This window comes from Antedon mediterranea, chromosome 5 (genome assembly GCF_964355755.1).
Source record: "Antedon mediterranea chromosome 5, ecAntMedi1.1, whole genome shotgun sequence".
Classification (NCBI taxonomy): Eukaryota; Metazoa; Echinodermata; class Crinoidea; order Comatulida; family Antedonidae; genus Antedon; species Antedon mediterranea.
In genome coordinates, this window is record NC_092674.1 from 16,386,410 (window position 1) to 16,411,226 (window position 24,817).

At 34.0% G+C, this 24,817-nt stretch overlaps 2 protein-coding genes and 1 long non-coding RNA gene across 5 annotated transcripts in view; 2 read left to right on the forward strand and 1 right to left on the reverse strand.

Annotated features, from left to right (window-relative positions):
• The first annotated feature begins 1,085 nt into the window (after nucleotides 1-1,085).
• Nucleotides 1,086-24,817, forward strand: part of LOC140050288 (gamma-tubulin complex component 3 homolog) — a 79,510-nt gene continuing 55,778 nt past the window's right edge. For 2 of the 3 annotated variants that reach the window (XM_072095409.1, XM_072095410.1), the window contains exons 1-5: nucleotides 1,086-1,191; nucleotides 17,976-18,074; nucleotides 18,771-18,816; nucleotides 19,339-19,400; nucleotides 19,739-19,806. In XM_072095409.1, the coding sequence (XP_071951510.1) occupies nucleotides 17,999-18,074; nucleotides 18,771-18,816; nucleotides 19,339-19,400; nucleotides 19,739-19,806 (252 nt within the window). In that variant the 5' untranslated portion in view covers nucleotides 1,086-1,191; nucleotides 17,976-17,998. The remainder of the gene's footprint in view (nucleotides 1,192-17,975; nucleotides 18,075-18,770; nucleotides 18,817-19,338; nucleotides 19,401-19,738; nucleotides 19,807-24,817) is intronic. The other variant, XM_072095411.1, reaches the window with a different exon arrangement.
• LOC140049742 (uncharacterized) lies at nucleotides 5,214-5,543 on the forward strand. Its single transcript, XM_072094692.1, has one exon. It carries the CDS (start codon nucleotides 5,214-5,216, stop codon nucleotides 5,541-5,543), a length of 330 nt encoding a protein of 109 aa, XP_071950793.1.
• LOC140048913 (uncharacterized) lies at nucleotides 9,373-10,536 on the reverse strand. The gene is made up of 3 exons (XR_011845168.1): nucleotides 10,401-10,536; nucleotides 9,905-10,019; nucleotides 9,373-9,641 (listed from the first exon to the last, which is right to left on the reverse strand). It is a non-coding gene; the product is annotated as an uncharacterized lncRNA (long non-coding RNA).

Genomic DNA, 24,817 nt, shown 5'->3' on the forward strand with positions numbered 1-24,817 from the left:
TGCGACGCACTGAACATCTGGTGATTCGGCTCGAAAGAAGACGAATTATTATTTATTCGGCCTACCTGATAATATTATTATTATTAATGTAGGCTTATTGATGGAAATTCTTCTGTTATTATTTAAACGACCTAGGCTAGTGAATATTTTATTGTAAAGGAATCATTAATTAGTAATTATCTGTATATTATTGTTCGAAAGGTAAGGTGTCTGGGCAGCTTGTTTACATACAATACAAAAAGGAGGCCTAGCCTAGCTACCCGACCCAGCAGATATTCTACTTGTTGTTGGCTATGTAATATAACAGATATCGCCTTTTATATCGGTAAAATATAAGATTAGACATCCCCTCGGGAATGATATTAAGTTCTTGGGAATTATATATTTCCCTCAGCTGGCGCTTCGGGAAATATATATTTCCTCGAACATAATATATCATTCCCTCGGGGATGTCTAATCTTATATTTAACCTCTAAGCAGTCAATATCTGTATAATATAGTATCACGGTGCGACGTCACAACGATAGAGAGCGCTGCATGGTTGCTAGCCAACCAAATGCGTTCAACGCTACTATGTTGATAAACTGAAAGATCTGTAATTCTATCAAATTATGTATCTTAGCTTGATTTTATTAAAAACAACTATTTAGTGATCTTTTGAAATTTTAGTTGTTGTTTTAAAATGACTATTTCAATAAGCCTATTCCAAACCATTGGTGCACTGTCGTGACTTCAGCACCGTGATACTCTATACATGTTACCATATATTACACCCCAAAAAAATCAACGCCTCCCCATAACTCCTCCCTAAAAACCCTCCTGAACAATGAAGGCGTTAATTTGAATAAATACGGTACTTAACTTTTTTATTTCCTGCAGTGAATTTCTGATTTATATGAATTAGATCAATAAAAGATGAATGAATGTGGCCTAGTATATTTTAGTACAGTATATTTGAATAATAAAACAGGTAGGTCGTCGTCGTGAAAATAATAGCGCTAAAATAAAGCAATTAATGCATCTTTGGCGCTTCATAAAGGTTCGCGCGAATAATCCAAATTCAATATTATTACGTACACGATAGGCGCACCACCTAGCTAGGCTAGGCCTATCCTTCTTTGTATTATATTAGCCAGCTAGGCTAGGCTACCAAACAATACTCAAACGTACTCAACAACTGAAACGTACATGGTAAGATTTCATTATCTATATAGGCCTAGGCCTATTAACATTTTAATTTAGCCTGATTTATTCTGTCAACATTTAGGAAATGAAAACAGCCTACCACCTCTAGGTAGCCTAGTAGGCCTAGGCCTAGGCCTAGCCTTATTAGGTAGGATTCCTAGCTAGGCCTAGCCTGGTATATAGGGCCTGCCCTAGGCCTAGGCCTACTAGCTACAGGGAAAATTTTCATTTAAAAATTTTGTTTAGCAATATTGCTAATCAAACTGATTTTTAAGTCGAGAAACATAGTTTTGTATTGTATTTTTTGCTACACAATTTTCAAAATGTGTAGCAATAAGGTTGTTTTGTATAGCTTTTTGCTACGCTACACTGGCGAAAATGTTCCCTGAGCTAGGCCTACTATACTAGGGCCTAGGCTAGCTAGCTAGCTAAGGTAGGCTTACCTACCTTATAGGCTTAGGTAATCTTATAGGCTAGTAGTACTCGGGATGGATGCTAGTCAAGTCGCCCCATCGCAAAGTCGCCCCATACACAGTCGCCCCATCGCAAAGTCGCCCCAAAACAAAGTCGCCCTGACACGTACACAGTCGCCCCATTGCAAAGTCGCCCCATCGCAAAGTCGCCCCAACGCAAAGTCGCCCCAACGCAAAGTCGCCCCATCGCAAAGTCGCCACAACACAAAGTCGCCCCATCGCAAAGTCGCCCCAAAACGTTAAAAAATAGTTTAAAAGTGCGTAAAATGTCGCAATGATACACAAAATAACACGGAACGTGTAGGCATAAAAGGGGAAGCCCCGCCATGTAGTCTCAGGTCACACGATCGGCACGCTCCCCAATCATCAGAGAGGAAGCCCCCAACTAATCACTCCGCGGTCGCACTAACGTGCTAGCTCTCACCAGAGGGAAACCCCCGTAATTACTCCGCCGTTGTCGCACTACAACGCACCATCTGAAGATGGGGAAACCCCGTCGGAGTTTTACGATAATATCAATCGCGTTCGAAATCGGTGGCGTTTAATTTTGGTCGCGATAAAATGATGTTATACGATCTAGATTATTTTTACTTTGGTCGATGAATATTTATTATTATTAGGCCTATATTAATAATTGATTTTTGTTTTTATTTTACACTGAGGTCTATGATGAGAGAAAGATGTGTGCCTTAAAAATTACAATTTGTAAACATAGTTTAAGATTATAGTAAGCCTATTATTCAGCATAATGTCATTTAACAGTACATAAATTTAAATGTGAAATATTTTATAGGGAACGTAGGCTACGTCTGTGTCTTTTATTTTTTATATGCAACAAATTAGGTAAAACAATTTATTTATAAACATTCAGTTTACTATTATATACATAGTATTACAATGAACATTGATTATATGGGATCCAGTCAAGTCGCCCCATCGCAAAGTCGCCCCATACAAAGTCGCCCAATACAAAGTCGCCCCATCGCAAAGTCGCCCCAAAACAAAGTCGCCCCGGCACAGTCGCCCCATCTCAAAGTCGCCCTATTACAAAGTCGCCCCATCGCAAATTCGCCCCATCGCAAAGTCGCCCCAACGCAAAGTCGCCCCATCGCAAAGTCGCCCCAACGCAAAGTCGCCCCATCGCAAAGTCGCCCAAAAAGATTATCCCTGATTTATAGTTTCGAAAATGTTAATTTAATATGATTTTAAAATTAGTTACCAGAGCCACAATTACAATTTCTTCAACCTACGCGATACCAGCTCATTTTTTAGGATAATATAAATTAATAAATGTATAAATGTGTAGAATAAAAACAAAAATCAATTATTAATATAGGCCTAATAATAATAATAAATATTCATCGACCAAAGTAAAAATATAGATCGTATAACATCATTTTATCGCGACCGATTTCGAACGCGACTGATATCATCGTAAAACTCCGGCGGGGTTTCCCCATCTTCAGATAGTGCGTTGTAGAGTGCGACAACGGCAACGGCGGAGTAATTACGGGGGTTTCCCTCTGGTAGCACGTTCGTGCGACCGCGGAGTGCGACCGAGTGATTAGTCGGGGGCTTCCTCTCTGATATGGGGGTGCGTGCCGATCGTGTGACCCGAGACTACATGGCGGGGCTTCCCCTTTTATGCCTACACGTTCTGTGTTATTTTGTGTATCATTGCAACATTTTACGCACTTGTAAACTATTTTTTAACATTTTGGGGCGACTTTGCGATAGGGCGACTTTGTGATGGGGCGACTTTGCGATGGAGCGACTTTGCGTTGGGTCGACTTTGCGATGGGGCGACTTTGCGATAGGGCGACTGTGTCGGGGCGACTTTGTTTTGGGGCGACTTTGCGATGGGGCGACTGTGTAAGGGGCGACTTTGTATGGGGCGACTTTGCGATGGGGCGACTTGACTAGCATAAGCCTGGAAATGCAATCCCATCATTATATCCATTATAAAATTGCATCATATCGCCACTATATGTCGTAAATGATGACGTGCATGTGTGTATTTGTCGTACGTCCGTGTACGTATTATTCCGTGCCTCTTCACTGTCTTGTTTATTAAAATTAAATAAACACCCGATATGAGGATATTTATTAGGCATGATAATTAGAATGTTCTATAACCAAAAGGGTTGAAAAGAATTTCTTCAGTAAAATGATCATTCTGCTGTTGAATAAAAAGCGACTCGCAATCTGAAACATTCTCTGAAACCAATCGGAGCTGCTCCTTCTGGTATGTGTTTCCTTCTCACAGCTGCTACGTCTTTCTGCTGCCCGTCGGGGATTCCCCTTTTTAAAAAACACGCACACGATAATCATACTGTACGATGGTTTTTCCATGGTCAAAATGTAGCGTTTTAATTTTACTAAAATACCTGCATGTGTAAAACGATCATATCGGCGAAGAAATCCCCCTTTTTTTATTTCTTCATTTTGAATGGGGATCCAGTCAAGTCACCCCATTGCAGAGTTGCCCAATACAAAGTCGCCCCATCGCAAAGCAAAGTCGCCCCAAAACAAAGTCACCGGCACAGTTGCCCCATCACACAGACAGTTGGCCCATCGCAAAGCCGCCCACAGTTTTATTTCGGTATGAAGCGCCGCCGCTAGTAGTATCGTTCTTGTTTGTTGACGTTGTCGTTGGTAGGTTAGTTCATGGGTTTTTCTTTGTTGACGCAGAGGTTTTTTCAAATAATTTTTCCAATCGTTGTCCACCAATGAGTGACTTATTTTAAACATCATGATTAACTGCGTGATAGTATGTCTCTGACCAAAAATCTTTCTGCAGTCCTCCTCTTTGTAGATTTCGCAAAAGCCTTCGATTCTGTCCATCGTGAAAAGATGCGTGAAATTCTTCTCGTCTACAAAATTCCACTTGAGATTGTCAATGCCATAATGATGCTGTACAAAATCTCAAGTGCCCTGGTTCGTTCTCCAGATGGTGATACTGATCCGTTTCAGGTAAAAGCAGGCGTCCTTCAAGGAGATACTCTCGCTCCCTACATCTTCATCATATGTCTTGATTATGTTCTCCGCTCGGCTATTGATCCACTCAACAAACACGGCTTAACATTGAAGCCAAGAATCAGTAAGAGGTTCCCTGCGACATTGGTAACTGACGCTGATTATGCTGACGATATAGCCCTGTTGTCGAACACGATTGCTGGAGCAAAATCCCTCCTACACACCCTTGAAAATGCTGCATCCTCAATCGGCCTCCACATAAATGCCAAAAAGACAGAAAGTATGAACGTAAACTGTCAAGGTCAAATTCAAACTAGCTCCGGATACGCTCTCAATCAAGTCGACCAGTTCACCTATCTTGGCAGCAACATTGCCTCAACAAAAAAAGACGTAGATATACGTATCAGCAAAGCCTGGTCAGCTCTCAAACGCCTGACTGTCATATGGAAGTCCAACATCTCAAACAACATGAAGAAAAATTTCTTTAAGACCACAGTCGAGTCTGTCCTTTTCTACGGGTCATCGACATAGACCCTAACTAAGAAACTTGAAAACACTCTAAACGGAACATATACTAGGATGCTACGAGCCGTTCTTAACGTTTCGTGGCAAGAGCACCTCTCGAACGCTCAGCTATATGGGAATCTTCGCAAGATCACCGATGTTATCAAAGAAAGAAGAGTCCGCTTTGTTGGACACTCTTTCCGCAACAAAAGTGAACTGATAAGCGAACTTATGCTCTGGATGCCATCACATGGGACAAGAAGACCAGGCAGGCCCCCAAAATCATTCATTGACCAACTAGTTGCGGACTCCGGCCATACAATTGAAGAGCTACCAGGAGCAATGATGAACAGAGACGGCTGGAAAGAAGTAGTCAAAAGGATCCGAGCAAGCTCGACGCAGTAGTAGTAATAGTAGTATGTCTTGGCTCAAGACTTTGCCATTCAAGTTCATGTAGTATCTACATCTCTGATGTACATGAATTAAAGTTCCTTCGGATGACCCAGCTATTTGTGACATTTTGAATACGATTATTCCATTTGAGATTTGTGCTGAATGTACTGAATATAATTGCCACATAATTTGTATGTGGCTCTATTAGGATAATTGTTTCTTTGAAAAGTGCATTATGTGGCACTTATCAGTGTTTATTAAAAGCCATCTGCCATTAAGCCATTCACTACGTATACCCGGTACTACCGGGTATAAACAGACGTCGTTGAAATACGTATACACGGTAATACCAGGTATAGGCAAAACAATGATTTAATCGTATTTGCCTATAATATATAGCACCCTCTATTATATCTATCATTAAACATTTTTTCCAGCAAAAAAACTGTCCTCTATAGTTGTATTATCGTCTTGAAAATAATGCGCCCTCTATAGTTAATTAATTAATTATATAGTATAGCATATAATAGTATTTCTACTTTGAAAAGTTGTTTTGAGTAGCGTAATGGCGGCCATTTTGAAAGTAACAAAAATTTACCAGCCCCAATAGGGCAACATCGTGTTTATCACAACGCGCAAAAAAAAAATTCTGAAACAATAGTTAGTTTTTGTACTATAGTGAATTTTTGGAAACTCATTATTTTCACGATTTTGCCCCAAAACTTTGATTTGTGCATAATTTTTAAAAAACAATAAAATTAATTCAATTTTTTAAAATATTTTTATTTGTTATACGTATCTTCATCAATATCCATTTGGAAAAAATGTATTCCATAAGAATTTCTTATAGAAAATATAGTTTTTATCATTGATTCGATAAAAAACACGAAATCCACAATACCACATGACGTCATCAATATGCAAATTACTTTTTTTTTTATACCTAACTGGAGACTAACCCTTTGCCCATCACACACCACAAAAATAATTACACAATTATCTCAATTAGTATTTTTTTGCAATTTATTAAAATATCATGTTCTTCTTAAATATATATTACGCACAGAGGTGAGAATAATGAAAATGAAATGAGTGAAAGGGTTAAGGTCATTTTGAAATTTTTGATTGTCCTCAATACTGTTGATTTCTCTATAAACAAGGGCATCGTCCACAAACAGACAGGATTTAGTTCCAGGTGAAACACAATTTGGCATATCATTAATGTACAGTAGACTAGAAAACAAAGAGGTCCCACGACCGTGCTTTGTGGTCAAGAACACCGCATTGCTTGCGTTGAGTGAGGAAAGATTTTAACCAATGAGTATGTGACCTGTAATAACGTCGTGTTCTAGTTTTAAAAGGAAACCGGTATCAGAAACTCTGTCGAAAAATAAAGAAGCACTGCATCGATTTTCTTGTTTTTGTCCATAATTGACCATTTGATCCATAATATGACTTGATAATGTCATGTTCCATTAGCTAACAAATCGAGGTGAGTGAGATAGGATAGTTGCTTGGAGAGCTTTTACTACCTTTCTTATGGATGGGAGTTATAAGACATGAGCCAATCTGATGGTAATGTAGCAGTATTCGGACTTTGAATAAAAATTTATTTGCACACTCTTATAAAATCCTGGCTGTATCTGGTCTGGTCCAGAAGCTTTGTTTGACTGAAGGTCAAGGAGTAATATCTTGACTCGGGCCCAACGAACAAGGTTTTAAGACGATCGGGACCAGAGACGATTGGGACCAGATGATCGGGCCCAACAAATAAGACGATCGGGGCCCAAATTGGTCACTTTTTATTTTGGTCAAAATAAAATAAAAACTTTTGGAATTTGTTATGGCGCGCGTGACTAGCTAAGCATTTTTTTTATCATATTGGTCGTATTTTTCAAAATTTATTGTGTCGCGCTATTTTGTATTTGCCGCACTAAATACATTTTCGTGATAATTATACATTTCGTGTAGATTATTCATTTACCATCTGGATATTTTTAGTTGATGAATAATTTATTATGCTAATTATATATTTCATTACTTTATTACAGGTGAGGAGCAGAGGATATGCTTTTCAAAATTACTTTAATTCAAGATTGTTTATAATTATAATTATACTTATTAACGTTTAAATGTAATCATTTTAATATAATGAACGTCAAATGTCAGATAATTTTACGTGGTGGTAGGAGATAAGACGAGTAAACCTTCCTGCGCGCCTGTAGTTCTTCAGCATGTGATTTTGAGAACCGTGACACAATCCAGGGATTCCCCTTAAAATAAAATGTAGCGTGTTACAGTAAAAAAACATACAGCTCGAAAAAAAAAAATATATATATATATAAATGGCAACACAAATATTAAAAAAATTTATACTAAAAAAGTCAGTTAAAAAACAAAATTTATATACAAATGCATAGGCCTATATATGTACTGTATATATTTAAATAACATACTGTAGCTATCTTCAGCGTGTGATCATTTTAAGTCCTGTTTAAATTAAGGATTCTGCTTATTTTATAGTAAGGGCAGACGAAGTCTTAAAGTTGTATTGTCCCCCAAAACATGAAAAATAAAGATGAAAAAAATCAAATTTTGAATAGACCATTTTGTAGTTATAATAAAGTTATTCACTTTCGCCGAAAAAAAATCCGGAAAAAATATTGATTTCGCTTATAAAAAATCAAAATAAGTTTACCATTTCTTCGAACTCATAAGTTCAGAAATTCCAAAATAACGATGGTTAGCTAACAGCTCATAAATATGCATGATATGTTAATGAGTATCCAAACAGGGGAGATCCGATCTGTTCACCACGTAAACAAACATGTGCGAAGAACAGAAGAAAGTGCTGGGGTTTCCCTGATCGTATGATGTAAAAAGCTCTGCCGTTAATTTGCTGGTAAGTAGAATTCTATTTTAGATGAATGACACATCCTCCTATAATAGTTTTTGGCGTATAGTTATAGGCTTAGCTATCTAGGCTAGGGCTATACTATAAGCCTACTTCTACTATCTAGTAGTAGGGTCTAGGCCTAGGCCTAGTTAGTACTGTAGTTTACTACTGTGTAGTGTAGTGTAGCAGCAGCTGTAGGCACGCAGATAATCGGGTCAGAAAAGTAGACGGGAACCCACTTTGAGGCCTAGCTAGGTCCTATATATCGTACTCACCTGGCTAAGCCATCACTCCACAACTAGCTACAGGAAATAGGCCTACTATGTTGATGTACCACTGATATACATTTGGAGCTCGAATTAATTTTAAAGTCTAAAAAAAGACTAACTGATGACAAAAAACGAACATTTGGAAAATGATCAGCATACAGTACCAAAGAAGTTGACGGTAGAATAGATTGTTGTTGATAGCAACCAAAACGAAAACACTAGTAATTAGACTAGGCCTTTTTTAGGGAGGAGATGCACTTTTCAGGGATTCCTTACTGTACATTAGTACCCCAAATTGAAAACTTCAGATTCATGTACAGAAATAATAATTATATGTATGCAATAAATTGTGAAATATTTAACTTTTCTATTTGACTTTTGTATTTATACAACATTGTTTTTCAATTTATAGACTTAAGCTAATGAAGACTGGAACAGAAGTTACACCCATACAGCATTTTAAAGGCAACTGGCAGTAGACTCGGTAGTGGAACACAAGATAAATATTGGATGACTATCATAAAGCATTAGGCAAATGTGTTGGTTGTTTTCCAGCTTTTAAAATGTTGTATAGTTTTCATAATTCGAGCAATAACATTTGTGTACAGCATTAAATAAATAAAAAATACTACTACAGTACATGAGATAAAATCACCATAATTTTAATGTGTGAAGATTTACAGTACAGTATAGTAAAAAATGAGTTAATTACTAGTATATTTCATTGAATTTCTGCATTGTTGACAATTTATTTTCAACTATTAATTGATGTGTTGATTGTGGCATTACAGCAATAGCTTGTCTTCTGTGATTGTTCATCCATTTTAAAGTGTCATAGTAAGAAACATTCAAATAAATATTGTGAATGTTGCTACCACATTTTGTGTTGATTTCTTCACCATTTTCCACTACTTGCTCATATTGTTCATTCAAGTGTGTTAATACCTATTAAAAGAAAGACATTATTTATTAAAATATGTACATAAAAAGTTTAATTGTGTGAATGTTGGTTTGAACGTTATTGCTTTAGAAGAATTTTCAACATAACGGTACTAAGTACTGTAAAGTACACATTCCAAAAAATATTTATTTGGTCATTTTCTCTAAAATAATTACATTATTGGATGTACAGTATAGGCCTAGTTACAATTTTCACAAATTTATATTAGCATTAAAATCTAATTAATCATGAAGGAAAAACCAAGCACCATAATCTCTCCTGGCCCTGGTGGTGACCTTATTTTCTATTTTTGGCAGCCATTCACAAGTTTTCGCTTTTTGAGTTTCGCTGCTCTTATGTATAATTTTTTTAAATCACAAACTCTACATAGAAAAGAAAATTAAATGTTTTAAAATGAATGAAAAGTGATATGAATAATGATAAATTAAAGACTATTATTAATATTATAGTATTATACTAAAAATAAGACGAGTTGGTGGTGTCGAAATTCACACAAGTCACAATAAAACCATGGAGGTATAAAATATTTTATTTTTATACCTCCATGCTAAAACCTTATTCCTTACTCCATGCTCACAGATGAATGTTATAGGCCTATATAGGTTATAGTACTACTACTACTACTAGACTTAGCTACTACTCTAGGCCTAGCCAATAGATAGCCAGTACAGCTGTAATGGGCTAGCTAGGCTTCCTATACTAACTAACAAAGTTGCACCATAGAAACTACAGTTCTTACTTACCAATCTGCTAGGGCCTAGCCATAGTCTTTTCTTCAAGTAGGAGTTGTTTTTGTTGTTGTTAAACTACAGAACTTTCCCACATCGTCGTCTCGCCATATCACGTCGTATTTTTTTTCTGATGACCTAGAGGTCACATACACGCACAACAATCATACAATATGCATAATTCATAAGCTAATTCAGGTCAAGGGTTAAATTAAACCGGAAGCCAGCTGGCTGCCAGCCAACCGACTTCCGGTTGACTATTTTTTACTTTAAATTACGATTTTCTAAGGTAAATAATTTTTTTTTTGATCCAATTTTTTTTCAAAGTGAATAACTTTTATGTATCATTAAAATGGCCTTTAAAAAAAAAAAAAATTTTGTTCAGGGGGACAATACATCTTTAAGACGGTTAGTTCTATAAACAAGTATGTTAATTGGAGGTTTATCTACCGTGGTTGATCTAAGCTCTAGTAATAATGCGGTAGTCGGGCAAGATAGTTCTGTACAACTCTGATTTCAAGAGCCTTTCTCCAAATTTTAAAATTAACGTCTCGTCTGGATGCGAGAGTGGTCAGATTTGTAAGCTTAAGAGCTGACTCATACGTAAGGAAAGCGGGACCCAGAATAACACGTAAAGCTCTCTTGCACTCTTTCGATGGTCGGTATTTGGGCCTTATTGATGCTTCCATGCAGGGCAGGCGTAGTTCTAAGATTGAGCGAATATAAAAAAAAAACTGATGTAATATCATGAACTGGTACATTGGCCCTTCTAAGAATATATAATGTATATAACCTTTTGGATGCTCTTTTGACCATGTCACTGACATTATTATCCCACTTCAAGTCATCCTGGATAATAAGTCCAAGGAGCTTCATACACGAAACAACATGTTGTATGCTAAGGTAATAATTAGGAGGGGAAAAACGAAATATTTCTTTTCAAAAAAGTAACTACTGTATCTCATGATATGACACTTAGAGTGTTTAGGGATCATGTGATTTGTATCACACCACTCAGTAAGGTCATCAAGACAAGATTGAAGTTTAGTGGGCATTACCATGTTTAACAGTGTCACCAAGAGTGAGATCATCATCAACGTACTTCCACCATTTGCAGCCATCCATGGAAATATCATTGACTAATATGAGAAAAAAAATTGGTCCAAGCTTTGTACCCTGTGGAATCCCACAGGTGATGTTGGCATAAGGGGAGGATGAACTAAGTTTACTTAGTATTTATTTTACGATCCGTCAGAAAACTACAGATGGTGGGAATAATAGATGTTCTTACTCTGATGTCGACTAGCTTTTTAACAATGACCGTATGGTCAATTCGGTCGAAAGACGGCACAAAAGAACCTATTTCAATGACACTAATTACAGACTGAATCATGTCCACAAGACAATGGCTAGTAGAATCACGTTATCTTTGTCATCAATAAAACAATTAGAGTCAAAACGAGTATAAAAAGTGTTCAAGTCATTTAAGTCCAAATTTGAGTCCAACTTATTTACTTTCTTTCCAATTCCTGTTATAGATTTCAAGCCTTTCCATGTTGATTTAGCATTTTTCTGTTTAAAGCTTTCTTCTTTTTTCTTCCCATACCTTTCTTTCACTTTCTTTATTTTTTCCCATATCAACGATTTAGTTTCAATAAGACGCTCCATCCAAGTCATTGTTTTTAAAGGTTTCCTGTTTACTAATTATAAGTTCACGTAGTTCTTTTGTTATCCACGGCTTGTTGTTTGCATAAACTTTAAATTTCACATCCGGTATAATGCTGTTCTCACAGAACTTAATATATTCTGTTGCGTATTCTGTAGCATTATCTATTGAAGCCGCATTATCTAGAAAAATATCCCAACTAGTATTATGAAAGCAGTCCTTCAATTCTTCCTCATTTTCTTGGCTCCATTTCTTAATGGATTTAACCACAGGTTTTTCGTGCTTGACTTTCTGTATATATTTAGGTAAAAGATGCACCATATTGTGATCAGACAATCCAATTCCCGGTTTCTTCTCAGCTTTGTACGCATCCTTAATCTTACTGTGTAACAGACGTCGATGGTTTTCACCTTCCTAGTTGGAATATTTACATGTTGATATAAGTTAGGTAGGACATGATTCAACTTACACTTCTGTTAAAGTCACCAAGAATAATAGATACCGCTTCAGGAGATTTATTTTGAAGATGGTGATAAATCTCGGCAATCTTAGCACTTGCTATATTAACATCAGCTCCAGGGTGAACATATACCATGGTAATGAATATCTGACTAAATTCTCTTGGTAAATTGAAAGGACGAAGAGCTACACTTATAAGTTCTAGGTTTTCCAAGCAGAATTTCACTTTGACAGAGACATACTACACCATCGCTCATTCACGTATACACAGACTCCTCCACCTTTCGATTTCCCTGTATTCATATCTCTATCAAGACGTTCACAGTGAAAACCGTCTATAGCCACATCCGATAGGGTATTCAATTCACTAAACCACGTTTCTGAGAAACCAAGCAAACAACTGTCTCTATACTCATGTACAGTAAGTGTTGAACAGATGATGTAAGTTCGTCAAGCTTATTGTTAAGAGATTGAGCATTCCCAAAAAGGATAGATGGCAAAGGTGGATTAAACTTATGTTTTCTTAGTCTTGAACGTACCCCACCTCTACTTCCACGCTTTTTAGTATTATTTTGCTGGATTTCACGATCGATTCCTAAGAGCTTGGCTCTGTTCCGTGTCGCTTCATTCACTTGGCTTGGACGCGACCGGAACGCTAGTAACTCCACACGACCATTTGTTACTACTGGAATAGATTGGCGGTACTCCAGGCTAGGTACAACCACATCAATTTCATCGAAAACGAAACAATATAACAGCAAAAAAACACAACCACGTATTTCTATAAATATCATAACGGTTGGATGACAACAATAAAAACATATAAATATGCTAGAATCCGTTCAGAGGAGAGCTACCTGCATGATCTTGAAGAAAGGTTATTTAGATCAACATTATATAGATAGAAGAAAGGAGCTAGGTCTAATGTCAGTAGAGAATAGGCGTGATTTCTTAAACATGACATTCATTGCCAATATAATAATTTCTCCACGATCTGATTTTATGAGTGAATATGTTGATTCTTTTTTAGTTAATAATCGACACCTAGATATACTCACCTTTCATCATGGTAGAGCTCGTACTGATGCTTTTAAATACTCAGGGATAGTACGATTTCCTAAAATGTTTTCAGAACTTGGTGCTACGATCAGAAACAATCTTATTGAAGAGTCGTTTTTTAAGTTTAAACACAGTTTAAAGCAACATTTTATAGATTTTTAACTTTTCATATTTTTATTAACATGATTGTACCTACTTTGAATTTTTAACTTTTTAACTTTTATACAATCAGAATTTTTAACTTTTTTACAATCAGAATTTTTAACTTTTATACAATCAGAATTTAACTTTTATACAATCAGAATTTTTAACTTTTATACATTCATAATTTTTAACTTTTATTCAATCAGAATTTTTAACTTTTATACAATCAGAATTTTTAACTTTTACACAATCAGATTGTTCAGATAGCAATTGCATTTTTATAACACTTTTGTTAACATTTTATTATACCTTATTTTTCTATGTATTTTTCTAAATTTGTTAAATGTCGGTTTTATTGTATCGTTCAAGTTGACAGGGGCTGGTCAAGCACATCACAAGATGACAGTTTTATACTTTTGCTTTTCCGCTACTCCCCTGTTATACTTATATGTTTGTTTTTTTGCTATGTAGAAAGATTGAAAATAAAATAAAATAATAAATAATAAATACTAAAAAAAACTTCACTTCTGCTTGTAAAACAGTAAAAATTTCAAAAACTCAACGACAGAAAAAGCACCAAGGTAGTTGCTTGCAATGTAGCGCCCTCAATTCAAATATAGAACGTTAATAGAAATACGTGGGAAATACAATTATTTTTTTAAAGAAATGCTTTTTATAATTAATTTTAAAACTATTTACAGACAAACTTTGTTGAATTTTTACAGGGATCTTATTCCAAGCTTTTGCTCCTGCAATCTTTAGTGATCTGTTCATTAATAAGCAATTTGGCATAGGTGGTATAAAATTCAGAGATTGGGAATATTCTCGTAGAGTATCCATGTGGGTCGTAAACCATTTCAATATCGTTGCACAGACAGGGGGTGCAATACCATGTATACATTTGTACATATATAAGCTAGAGCGTAGTCTCTACGTTCATCTTGCAATTTCCATTTATTTTGTTTAATAAAATCAATCCAACAATAGTTTTTAAACTCAAAATTATTTTTTACAATTCGAGCGGCACGTTTTTGTAATCTTAAAAGAATATTTTTATTTTTTTGAGACGTAGTTTTCCACACAGAGATAGCCTAGTCCATACAGGGCTGAATTACGCTGGTATATAGTATATTTAAAAGAGATTCAGTAAGCGTTTCAGACAACTTATTTAATTGCCGAATATGATCATTCCAATTCAGATTCTCATCAATTTGAAGTCCAAGATACCGGATATTTTTCACGACATCAAGGGTTTTACTACCAACATGAATATTCAGAGAAGACTGAGGGCGAACATTACGATTTCTAATTACCTTAAGTTTAGTTTTACCAGAATTTACTCGTTATTTTGTTATTTTGCAATCAAAATGAATTTAATCTACTACAGAAGGTAGAAAACCGTTTTTCTACGCTTTTTACGAGCTGTGTGCACACGTGCGTGCGCAAAACACAGAACACAACATCTGATTGGCAAAATGTTCAATAGATTCTAGAAAATGTTCAATCATGACACTGTTGGAGTAAGACGTTCCTCTTGCAAGCTCCCTAGCCTACCAATATTTACTAATTATAACCATGAAGAGAGTTACATGAGCCGGACGCTACCGCTGAACCAGCAGAGGATGAATTGGACTTTCGCCAATTTGTCAGGCTAACACTTTAATAATAAAGTACTACTGTATCTAGTATTAAAGAATTGGAAGAAAACTTCAGTAAAGCTATTAAAAACAACTCGATAAGAATACTAGACTTGGAAACAGCTAAAAAAGCCAACAAGAAAACCGTAGGCCTGTTAAACGCCAAAACTAAAGGTAAACATTAATAAAAACAAAAGATTTTCCAGACGCAACAATTTACGTATTGTTGGAATTAAATACACTCAGTCAGAAAAGTGTGTTGAAATTGTACGTGATTTACTAAAGAAACATTTTAACTTTAATGAACCCCCACAAATTGAAAGGGCTCACCGTGACGGAAGGGACTATGATACCGACAAATTGCCCCATATTATAGTTAAAATGTACTACACAACAAAATTACATACATATACTGAAATCTAGACAAGCTGCACTCTGAGATGAATCTTTTTACATAATTGATGATCTAACAAAAGCTAACTAATTGCAAAAGAAAAAATGGAAGGCTGAGGTGAGAAACCTCTACATACAACTAATTCTAATATATTGTTTTGTGAGGGGTCTGATTGAGACAAGTGTACAGTATTACTTCTAAACCATATCCTAACCAAAAATAAGGGGGGAAAATATTATGTTAAAATGTATTAGATAAAATATGTACTATTTTTTGTTTGAATTAATATATATAATAACCACAAAGAAACAAGATAGAATACAAGTGCTACAAAGCTAAACTAAAAAAAGAAACAGGACGATTACAAGGAGTAACTAGATAACTATAATACAGAAAAAAAAAATGATTTCCTGCAATAACAAGGAGTTCTCCGCCGAGTGCAGATAACTAATTATCCGCCAAGTGTGGATAACTAATAATACAGAAAAAAAAAATTTTGATGATGATCTCGTACAATAAAAAAATCTACATATTATTTTATAATATAATATGCCTACCCTAAAACACGTACTCTGGCATCCTTTGTATTGCATATAAAAAACGTCTCGTATGTAATAATTAGTATTACTAACTATAAATTATATTTTTTAACTATTAATTTTTCACGCTGCTGCTCTAGCCCGCTACGTCACACGAGATGACTCATTAATTATATGAAATCAAGCAGCAGTTATAGTACTACACTTTGACATTTTTGTTAAAATGGAAACTCCACTATAATTTATAGGTAGCAGCTGCATTTCTGGTATTTATGAGTCCCATGATAATACTGTATTTGGCTGTCAGATAATCATTGAATTATTATCAAAAAAGTCCATGAAAGTTTTTGTTTGTAATATGATACTTCACACTTGAAGTATCTAAGGCATGATGAAGTGACCCCCAGACTTGACCTTAGCAATAAAATAAACTAAATTGAGTCTGTTTCATATCAAAGTTATTCACTTCTGTAACAAAATTCACATTATAGAAAGAGAAAAGAAACGTTTAATTATAACTCAAAAACCACATTGTCTGACAAACAATTGAAGTATTTTTTGCTTTTAATTTCATTTTTTTCAGGTAAAATAACTATTATGTGACAATAAAATGACACATTCAAAAACAATTTTCAGAGGGACAATATATCTTTAAAACTGTTACGTCAATAAGCGAGCAGCGTTTTTTTGTAAGAAATATTTCTTGTTTACAATGATTTTCAAAGAGTACACATTCACAAACTTCTTGCAACCTGTAAAATAAAAACTGTTCAATAAATTATTTTTAAATTGGAAAATGTCGAAAATGTATCTAGGCAGCACATATAAACGCCCGACAGAAATAAAACGCGAACACAACCACAAAACCGTATCAGCAATGCTCCGTACCGAATACTGGATGTTGATTTCTATAATCAAAATAAAATGCGTTTGATTTTACCATATTAAATACAAGGCTATCAGGCCCAGCGAATGAGACGATCGGGACCAACATCATGGTTCCTAACGATCGGGCCAAACGCTGAAGACCACATTTTCTAGACCTGATCGTCCGTGGTCCCGATCGTCTGACAACCGTACTAGGAGCTAGGCCTAGCCATTCTCTATCTAGGGCTAGTAGGCTATCTATGGTAAACAGGCGATTTTCTTAGTCATTGGTTCAGATAGTCTTAATCGTTGGGCCCGATAGCCAAGTGTATCATTTGTAAATCTGTTCCATTATTATAGGCCTAGCTAGTTTATAATTTAGTTCTCGGCATACATACCAAGTGGATGAAATGAAATATTGTGTTGTTAATGTTACAGTAACCAAATTATTGATTGTACGTGGGACCCACCCTTGGCCAGCACGTCCTTCAATTTATTATTAGCACGCTCCTATTTAAAAAATCCTGGATCTGGCCCCGTTCCAAATTCTGGCAGTCGGTAATTATTTCGATCATTAAAAATAATTAGCACCATTACAGTCTGTAGATATCACTTTTTATGTATAAATTGACCAATCAAAAACCCGTAATATGAGACCTTTATTCAATTTTGTTGATGGCCTACCAGTATCCATTTTTAAAATTTTGTGAAATAATTTGTTGGGCTCGACTACAAAAACACCATTTTTGTAAGCCAAGCATGTAAATAATGGTTTACAATTACAATTTAGAATTAATTAGTGGGTAATTTATTTTTATTTTCAAGTTTTTAATAAAAACGGAATTGACATGGCAATGAAGGGCCAAGAGGATCCGCATCAGTTGCTACACAGATTGGTAGTTAAAATACTTCAACGAAAAGAAGGTATGACAGAACAATAATGTACTATATTTACCCTAGATCATGAAGTAAAAATCTTTAACTAGCAAAATTAGATGACTATGAAATGCAGTATGGCTGTATCTCCTAATGGAAAATAACTGACATGTTAATATTTATCAATAAAATAACAAATGTCTATTATTTTAATATATTTACAAACAAAACAAGAACAAAGATATGTTTAAAATTATTATATTATTAAACAAGATTCTGGGTGTTTTTGGTGACTGCATATTTTTCAAACATTTATTTTTTTGATTTAAAATCATCATAAGATTGTGCCCGTCAATTGAACCTGGTAGTTATATTTAATTGCCACCAAGCGTAATTGTGACCCTAATTAATGTAGAATAGATTATTAATTCTGAAAGCTCATTTTATATGGTTTTTGCTGTACCTAACGTTAGAGTTTATACTTGAGTTTGAGAGTTTGTACATTTCAGTTGTTATACTATACAACCATCTTCCAGAAGATGGTTGTACTGTAGCTTAACAACCAAAACATCAAGACAAAATCGTTACATACTGAAAAAACAAGCATACTTTATATTCCTTGTTTGAAACACATGGTTTCCATGTAAACCTTAAACGATATTACAGTAGAAAAAAAATCAATGGAAAGATTTCTTCAATTATAACATTTGACAAACATTTGTATTTTGAACATTTATATTGCAGATAAGGTTATAGCAGAATTTCAACATGTACTCAGAGTGATTAGTAGGTTAGAATTCATTTATTTATTTGTATCTGGCATTTCTGGCAGCTTGTTGGATTAGCTCATCTTCCACTACTGACCATGTTCAGCTACTGAGTTTAGATCTAGACAAAAATTAGTGAAATCTAGTTACTATCTTTTCAATACAAAAACTCCAGCTATCACAACACAGTATCAAAATTTCATATTTTTATATTATAATCTTTAATTGCATTGCATACATTTTTTATTTAAAAATAAAATCATTTTATGGTATCTTTACATCTTTATAGTAGTTTTTTATAAGTGTATTTTATGAAATTGTTGAGCTGTATGTATTGTATTGTCGAGGGTCCCAATGATCAGTTTTCTGGATGGGCTACCCTCATGAAACATGGTTCAATATTTAAAAAAATAATATAATATTATATAAAACCATGAAACCAGCTCTGAACATACCATAAGTAATATAAAAATATGTACTGTTGTTTCTAAAAATCAAATTTAATTACTACATAAATTGCAATTTGTCGTTTTTTTTTTTTACAGTAATTTTTCATTAACAGTTGAGCCTGATGAATTTCAAGTCCTTGAAAAAATAAAAAAGAAGTGTAAGTTACAAAAACAATTTCCTTAAAATTTCTACTGTATTTTTTTAAACTAAAAGTAACTAGCATATCATTCAGATTTAATCCTCACTTGAATCAGATTATCATTCTCTTTCCCAGAGTTGTATATCCAAAAGTACTTTATTTTCAGTCTCCTTAAATTGTCATTATTTTGAAATTTTTGTTTTTTTCCAAAAATTAACACAACATATTTGTAATGGTGCCATCAAATTAAAACAGGCCCAACAATGTTCCAGTGGTCAATATTGATGTTACATTGAGTCTTCTTATCAATGTGTTGATAATATTTCAATAATAACAGCTAATTTATTTTAATGTAGTGGCTTTGCAAGGACACGCCAATGATGCTGTAAGATTCATGCAGTTATATAGACAACTACAAGAACAGGTAAACATTTGTTTAATTTGTTGTTGTTATTACAATACTGGCATCTTGCATATGTTTTGCGTGGTGTATACACACCTGTAATGGACTGCACCATTGATCACTCCACACAACACCATAGTTACCAACCAACTAGATTTGAACTCGTCACTATGGACGAGTTAGATTATCCACCGTGCAAACATTACGTGCACGTCATACGTTCAAATATTGTGCACAGAAAAAATGATTATGCCATTGATTGTGACCCGAAGAAAATAAAATGTTGATGTGCCCTCTATTTTGTGTCTAAGTATATAACACTGTATACTGTATACATACTACATACAGTGTAGAATAGGTGGCAATAACGGGACCCGTCTTTTATTCCAATTCTTAACATGATGATGTCATCATAATAAAAGGCGTAGATAGCAATTTTGGAAGGGAATTATCTGTGCAACAACATATTAATGTGCTGAAGAAATTTGGATACGTAGAATATGGATCCGCGCTCTTTTAAATGTCATGAACTATTATACCCGCGTAAGTACGGTATATTAAATGTGATGAGCTATGATGAAATAGACAAAAATCCTATATTTTATATTTGAGTCTGGTTAGCCATATTGATGCATGATCCAAATTTTTTAACTTTTTCATCAAAAACGTGCGCGAATAGTCCAATTCAAAGTGCTCGTATGACATGATTTTAAGTTGAAATTGTTTAAAAGTTGGTAAAATTAATAGAAAAGAAAAAGATGTTTTCAGACATTTTTACATGCTTAAAATGACATGAAACGCTTAAAAAGTTTTTTGCCAAGTTTCAATTTAAATTATTATATGTTTTAACATTATATTTTAAATACGCGAAATTCATAAAATCGCACGTAACTTATGCTGCGCGAATCTAAAGTCATAAAAGTTTCCTGCACATCTACAGTTAGAGGTCAATCTTCTGACAAAGTTATACGTGACACAACATTTGGTGAAAGAAAGAAGAATAAGATAGAAAAAAAAAAAGATCCTGACAATAACAAGGGTTTATCCGCCAAGTGTGATTTTTAATGATATTGCAATATATTTTAATTTATTTTGATATAGTATTTATAATATGCATTTTTAATGTTTATGCAAATTTTATTCTAAATGTTTTTTATACAATCAGTGCAATAGGAGACCTACTAGATAGGAATTAGGTTCGCTTTCTAGGAATCCTGTCTCTGCCTGGTTTTATGTGATGTTTTCTTGTTTAATTGTCCATGTTTTTTTATATCGTATTTTTATGGAAACAAAATAAACTAGATTTAATTCGTCACTATGACGAATTATAGGTTATATGCATTGATTTAAATAAAGATAATTGATTTTTAAAAGATATATTGATTGATTGATTTTCTCAGAATCTTTAATTATTTATAATATATGATAGGACCTTGCTAACGCGAACACCATAGCCGGTATCACAATCCAATCAAACATCCATATGCGTATAATGTCATAAACCACATTTGTTGTTACATAATAATAAAGACATAAGTTAATTTTTATCTAGATTTCATTATAAATCATGTGTATAATCTATACACTAAGAAATAAATTTGAACAAACAATACGGATAATAAAAAAAATCTAATTTCGTTTCCCAAGGTGAGACTCGATCTCGGTACCTTGAATGCCATAGACACGAGCACAGACCATCGAGTCATACACAACTGACTAAAAGTTGTAGAAAAATTCCTCAGTGTATTTACTATGCAGTAACCACTTTGGTGCAAATAGATTATTACATACCGCAATGAATTATAATTTTTTACTATGATGACATCTTTAAAATGTAAACAAATGATGCACTGTCAAACTATATACGTTTAACTTTAATATATGAACTTTTGAAGGAAGAAAGTTAATGTTAAGTTTGTTATTTTGGCCTAAGAAAATGTCATAATTTGTTTGATTGTCGAAATTATTTTTTTTAAATTTAATATGCAATTAATGATGACTTAATCAACTTTTGTTCTCTTAATTTGATAATAAATCATACATATGATACATACACTTCAAGAAAATGAAATAAAAAATAGGTGTTCCCCTGCCTTCTGACGATATATATTAATTTTAAAATTTAGCATATTTTCACCATTTTGTTAACTTATACGTGCGTAGCCAGTCACTTTTGACGTGCTCGTATAACGCAATTTCGAGTTGAAACATGAATCAAATATGATGATATTATTAAAGAAAGATTGTAAAACAGAAATCGGGCAAAAAGAGTGCGCTTTAACGTTTAACGCGCAGTACGCGTGCAAAAATCTGCGCACTCGTGGCAATTTTTTAAACGCTTAAAATTGCCTGAAACGTATTCTAATTTCATCGAAAATAAATTTTGAACATTTTAAGCGCGCATACGCAAGCGTTATATGCGCTACGCACGTAATTGTATTGCCATATGATGAAATATGACCTGAAATTTATGAGTACCAAATTTTGTTTAATTGTGATTCATGCTTGTGAAGATATGATTACAAACGTGATTTCGTAAAATCGCGCGTAGACCGCGTAATTTTTGATTGCGCATCGTGAAAATATAACCACATCGATTCCTGGCCATAAGGAATATACTCTGAAAACTTGACTTATCTAGATGAAACTGATGCCAAGATAATTCACGGACAAAATAGTGCTAAGGAAAGAATAAATAAATAAATAAATAAATAAATAAAGATTCTGACAGAATCAAGAGGTTATATGCATTAATGCATATAACCTAATGAATAGAAAATGAAATGAAAACCAATAAATTTAAAAATAAGCATGAAAATAATAACGTTGAATGATATTGATAATAACAGATTAACAAACAAAAGATTAAAAATATTATACAGATATTGACTGATTAGAGGTTAAATATAAGATTTGACATCCCCGAGGTTTTCATTTGTGTGAAAAGTTCTGCTTTATATCTGCTTTAAACATCAATTTAGCAAGTTGAAACATGACTTGTGTTTTTTTGTTGTTTGTGTAGTGTAGGCTAAATTTGATAGCTAGCTATTAGTTATTAACCTACTAGTATTGTATGCTTCTACTACATACCATAAAATTCTAAATAATAAAACAATGGTAAAAACAATTTACATGAATATGAGAAGCTGAATAACACAGAGAAATTACACAGATTTTACTACATGCGTGACAACCGTTCATTGTGCACGATCACCATAATGAATTACTGATGATTAAATGTTGTGGGGTACATAATTTGTTATTGCAGTGTGTCATGAATATTAGAGTTTAGATAACATGAATCAAAGTGATTGCCATGAGCAAAGTGATATTGCCGTGGGCAAAGTGATATTGCCGTGAGCAAAGTTATAATGCCGTGAGCAAAGTTATAATGCCGAGAGCAAAATTATATTGCCATGAGCAAAGTGATATTGCCGTGACCAAATTAATTTTGTCGTGGTCAAAGTGATATTGCCGTGAGCAAACGGATATTGCTGTGAGCAAAGTGATATTGCCGTGAGCAAAGTGATATTGCCGTGAACTTATGGACTACCACATTTTTCAGATTAAATTTAAACTGTGCATCCCACATTCTATCCATTTATACAAAACTACATAGAATATCTATAGTGTAACATTTTCATAAATTAGTATTGTCTACGTGTATTCATACAGATGTTTATAACTTTTTATATAATTAAATTTCTAATTGCAGATAACCAATTTTCTTTCTATTATATTTTTTTTAAATTATATTTTTGCTATTATAATTTCATTTGATTGCAATTACTTCAACTTTAATAATTCTTTGCTTCTTATAATTCTTGCTTTATCTTATTCACATATATTGGTTTTGCTCTCTTTTCTGTCTATTAAGGTGTTTGCTTCATTTTTGTATCTCGATATTATTTAAATTATAAATTAATGCACTTGCACTGATGAATTACTAGTATTGCCTGAAAGCTCTGCAAATTTTTTCTGGCTGGATACTTTATCGTTTTTATTTAGCTTTTTGCTTATTTTATATAATAATATTAATAACTAGAATTATAGGTGATCATTTTTATCATTTTAATCAAATTAACATTTTTTAAACATGCATGTACGTTAACATACGATCGTTAAAAGTTGATGTACGCCATTCTATGACATGATGCATATACACTTATAGTGCTGAGTTCTACCTATTATGTGTCATGTACAGTATATACTGTATATCTATATGCAGTGTAGCATAGGTGAAATTACGGGACTCATATCGTGTTCTAATTTTTTGGTATGATGGAATTTTCAAAATAAACTCGAAGATGACAATTTCGAAAGATAATGAATTGAGCAAATAAATATAAGGATTGGAAGAAAATTTGACACGTAGAAGCGCAATGCGCGGTCTTTGAAATTTGTATAACTTTGACTAAAGAAATTTAAAAACTACTTTTTAACTTCAACTGGCCATATGATAACATCACAACATCCGATAGGCTTAATTTTAATATGAATTCATATCTAAATTTCATCAGCTTTCATAATAAGTTATAATCTTCAAGGTCACCTTTAATTCTGAAGAGCTATAAGATATTCAAATGTATGGTGTAGCTGAAATTACACGACCTAGGTTATTCAAGTTTTTACGCGTGATGACGTCATCAAAATAAAAATGTTGACAACTCATTAAAAGAATAATTAATTGAGCAAACACATACTAAAAGTTGTGCGAAAATCGGGCTCAAATAACGGAGATGCGCTCTATTGAATGTGATAACCCACACAAAAAGAAAAAAATTCCTAATTTTTAAATTCAAGTGGCCATTTGATGACGTCATACCATTTTGTACGTCTAATGTGTATATACATTTGTATCTACAACTTATTGGCTTCCATAATAAGTTAAAACAATTGGGGGTCATCTGCCATTCTGAAGAGTTATATTCATTTTAAAAAGTCCTTATTTTTTACCATTTTTAGCACTTTTGTACAATTAGTGTGCGCATTTTGTCATTTTTAACGTGCTCGTATAGCGTTATTTTAAGTC

Bases quoted from the DNA above. Each gene is read 5' to 3' on its own strand.
- LOC140049742 (XM_072094692.1), top strand. From the start codon at position 5,214: ATGCTACGAGCCGTTCTTAACGTTTCGTGGCAAGAGCACCTCTCGAAC.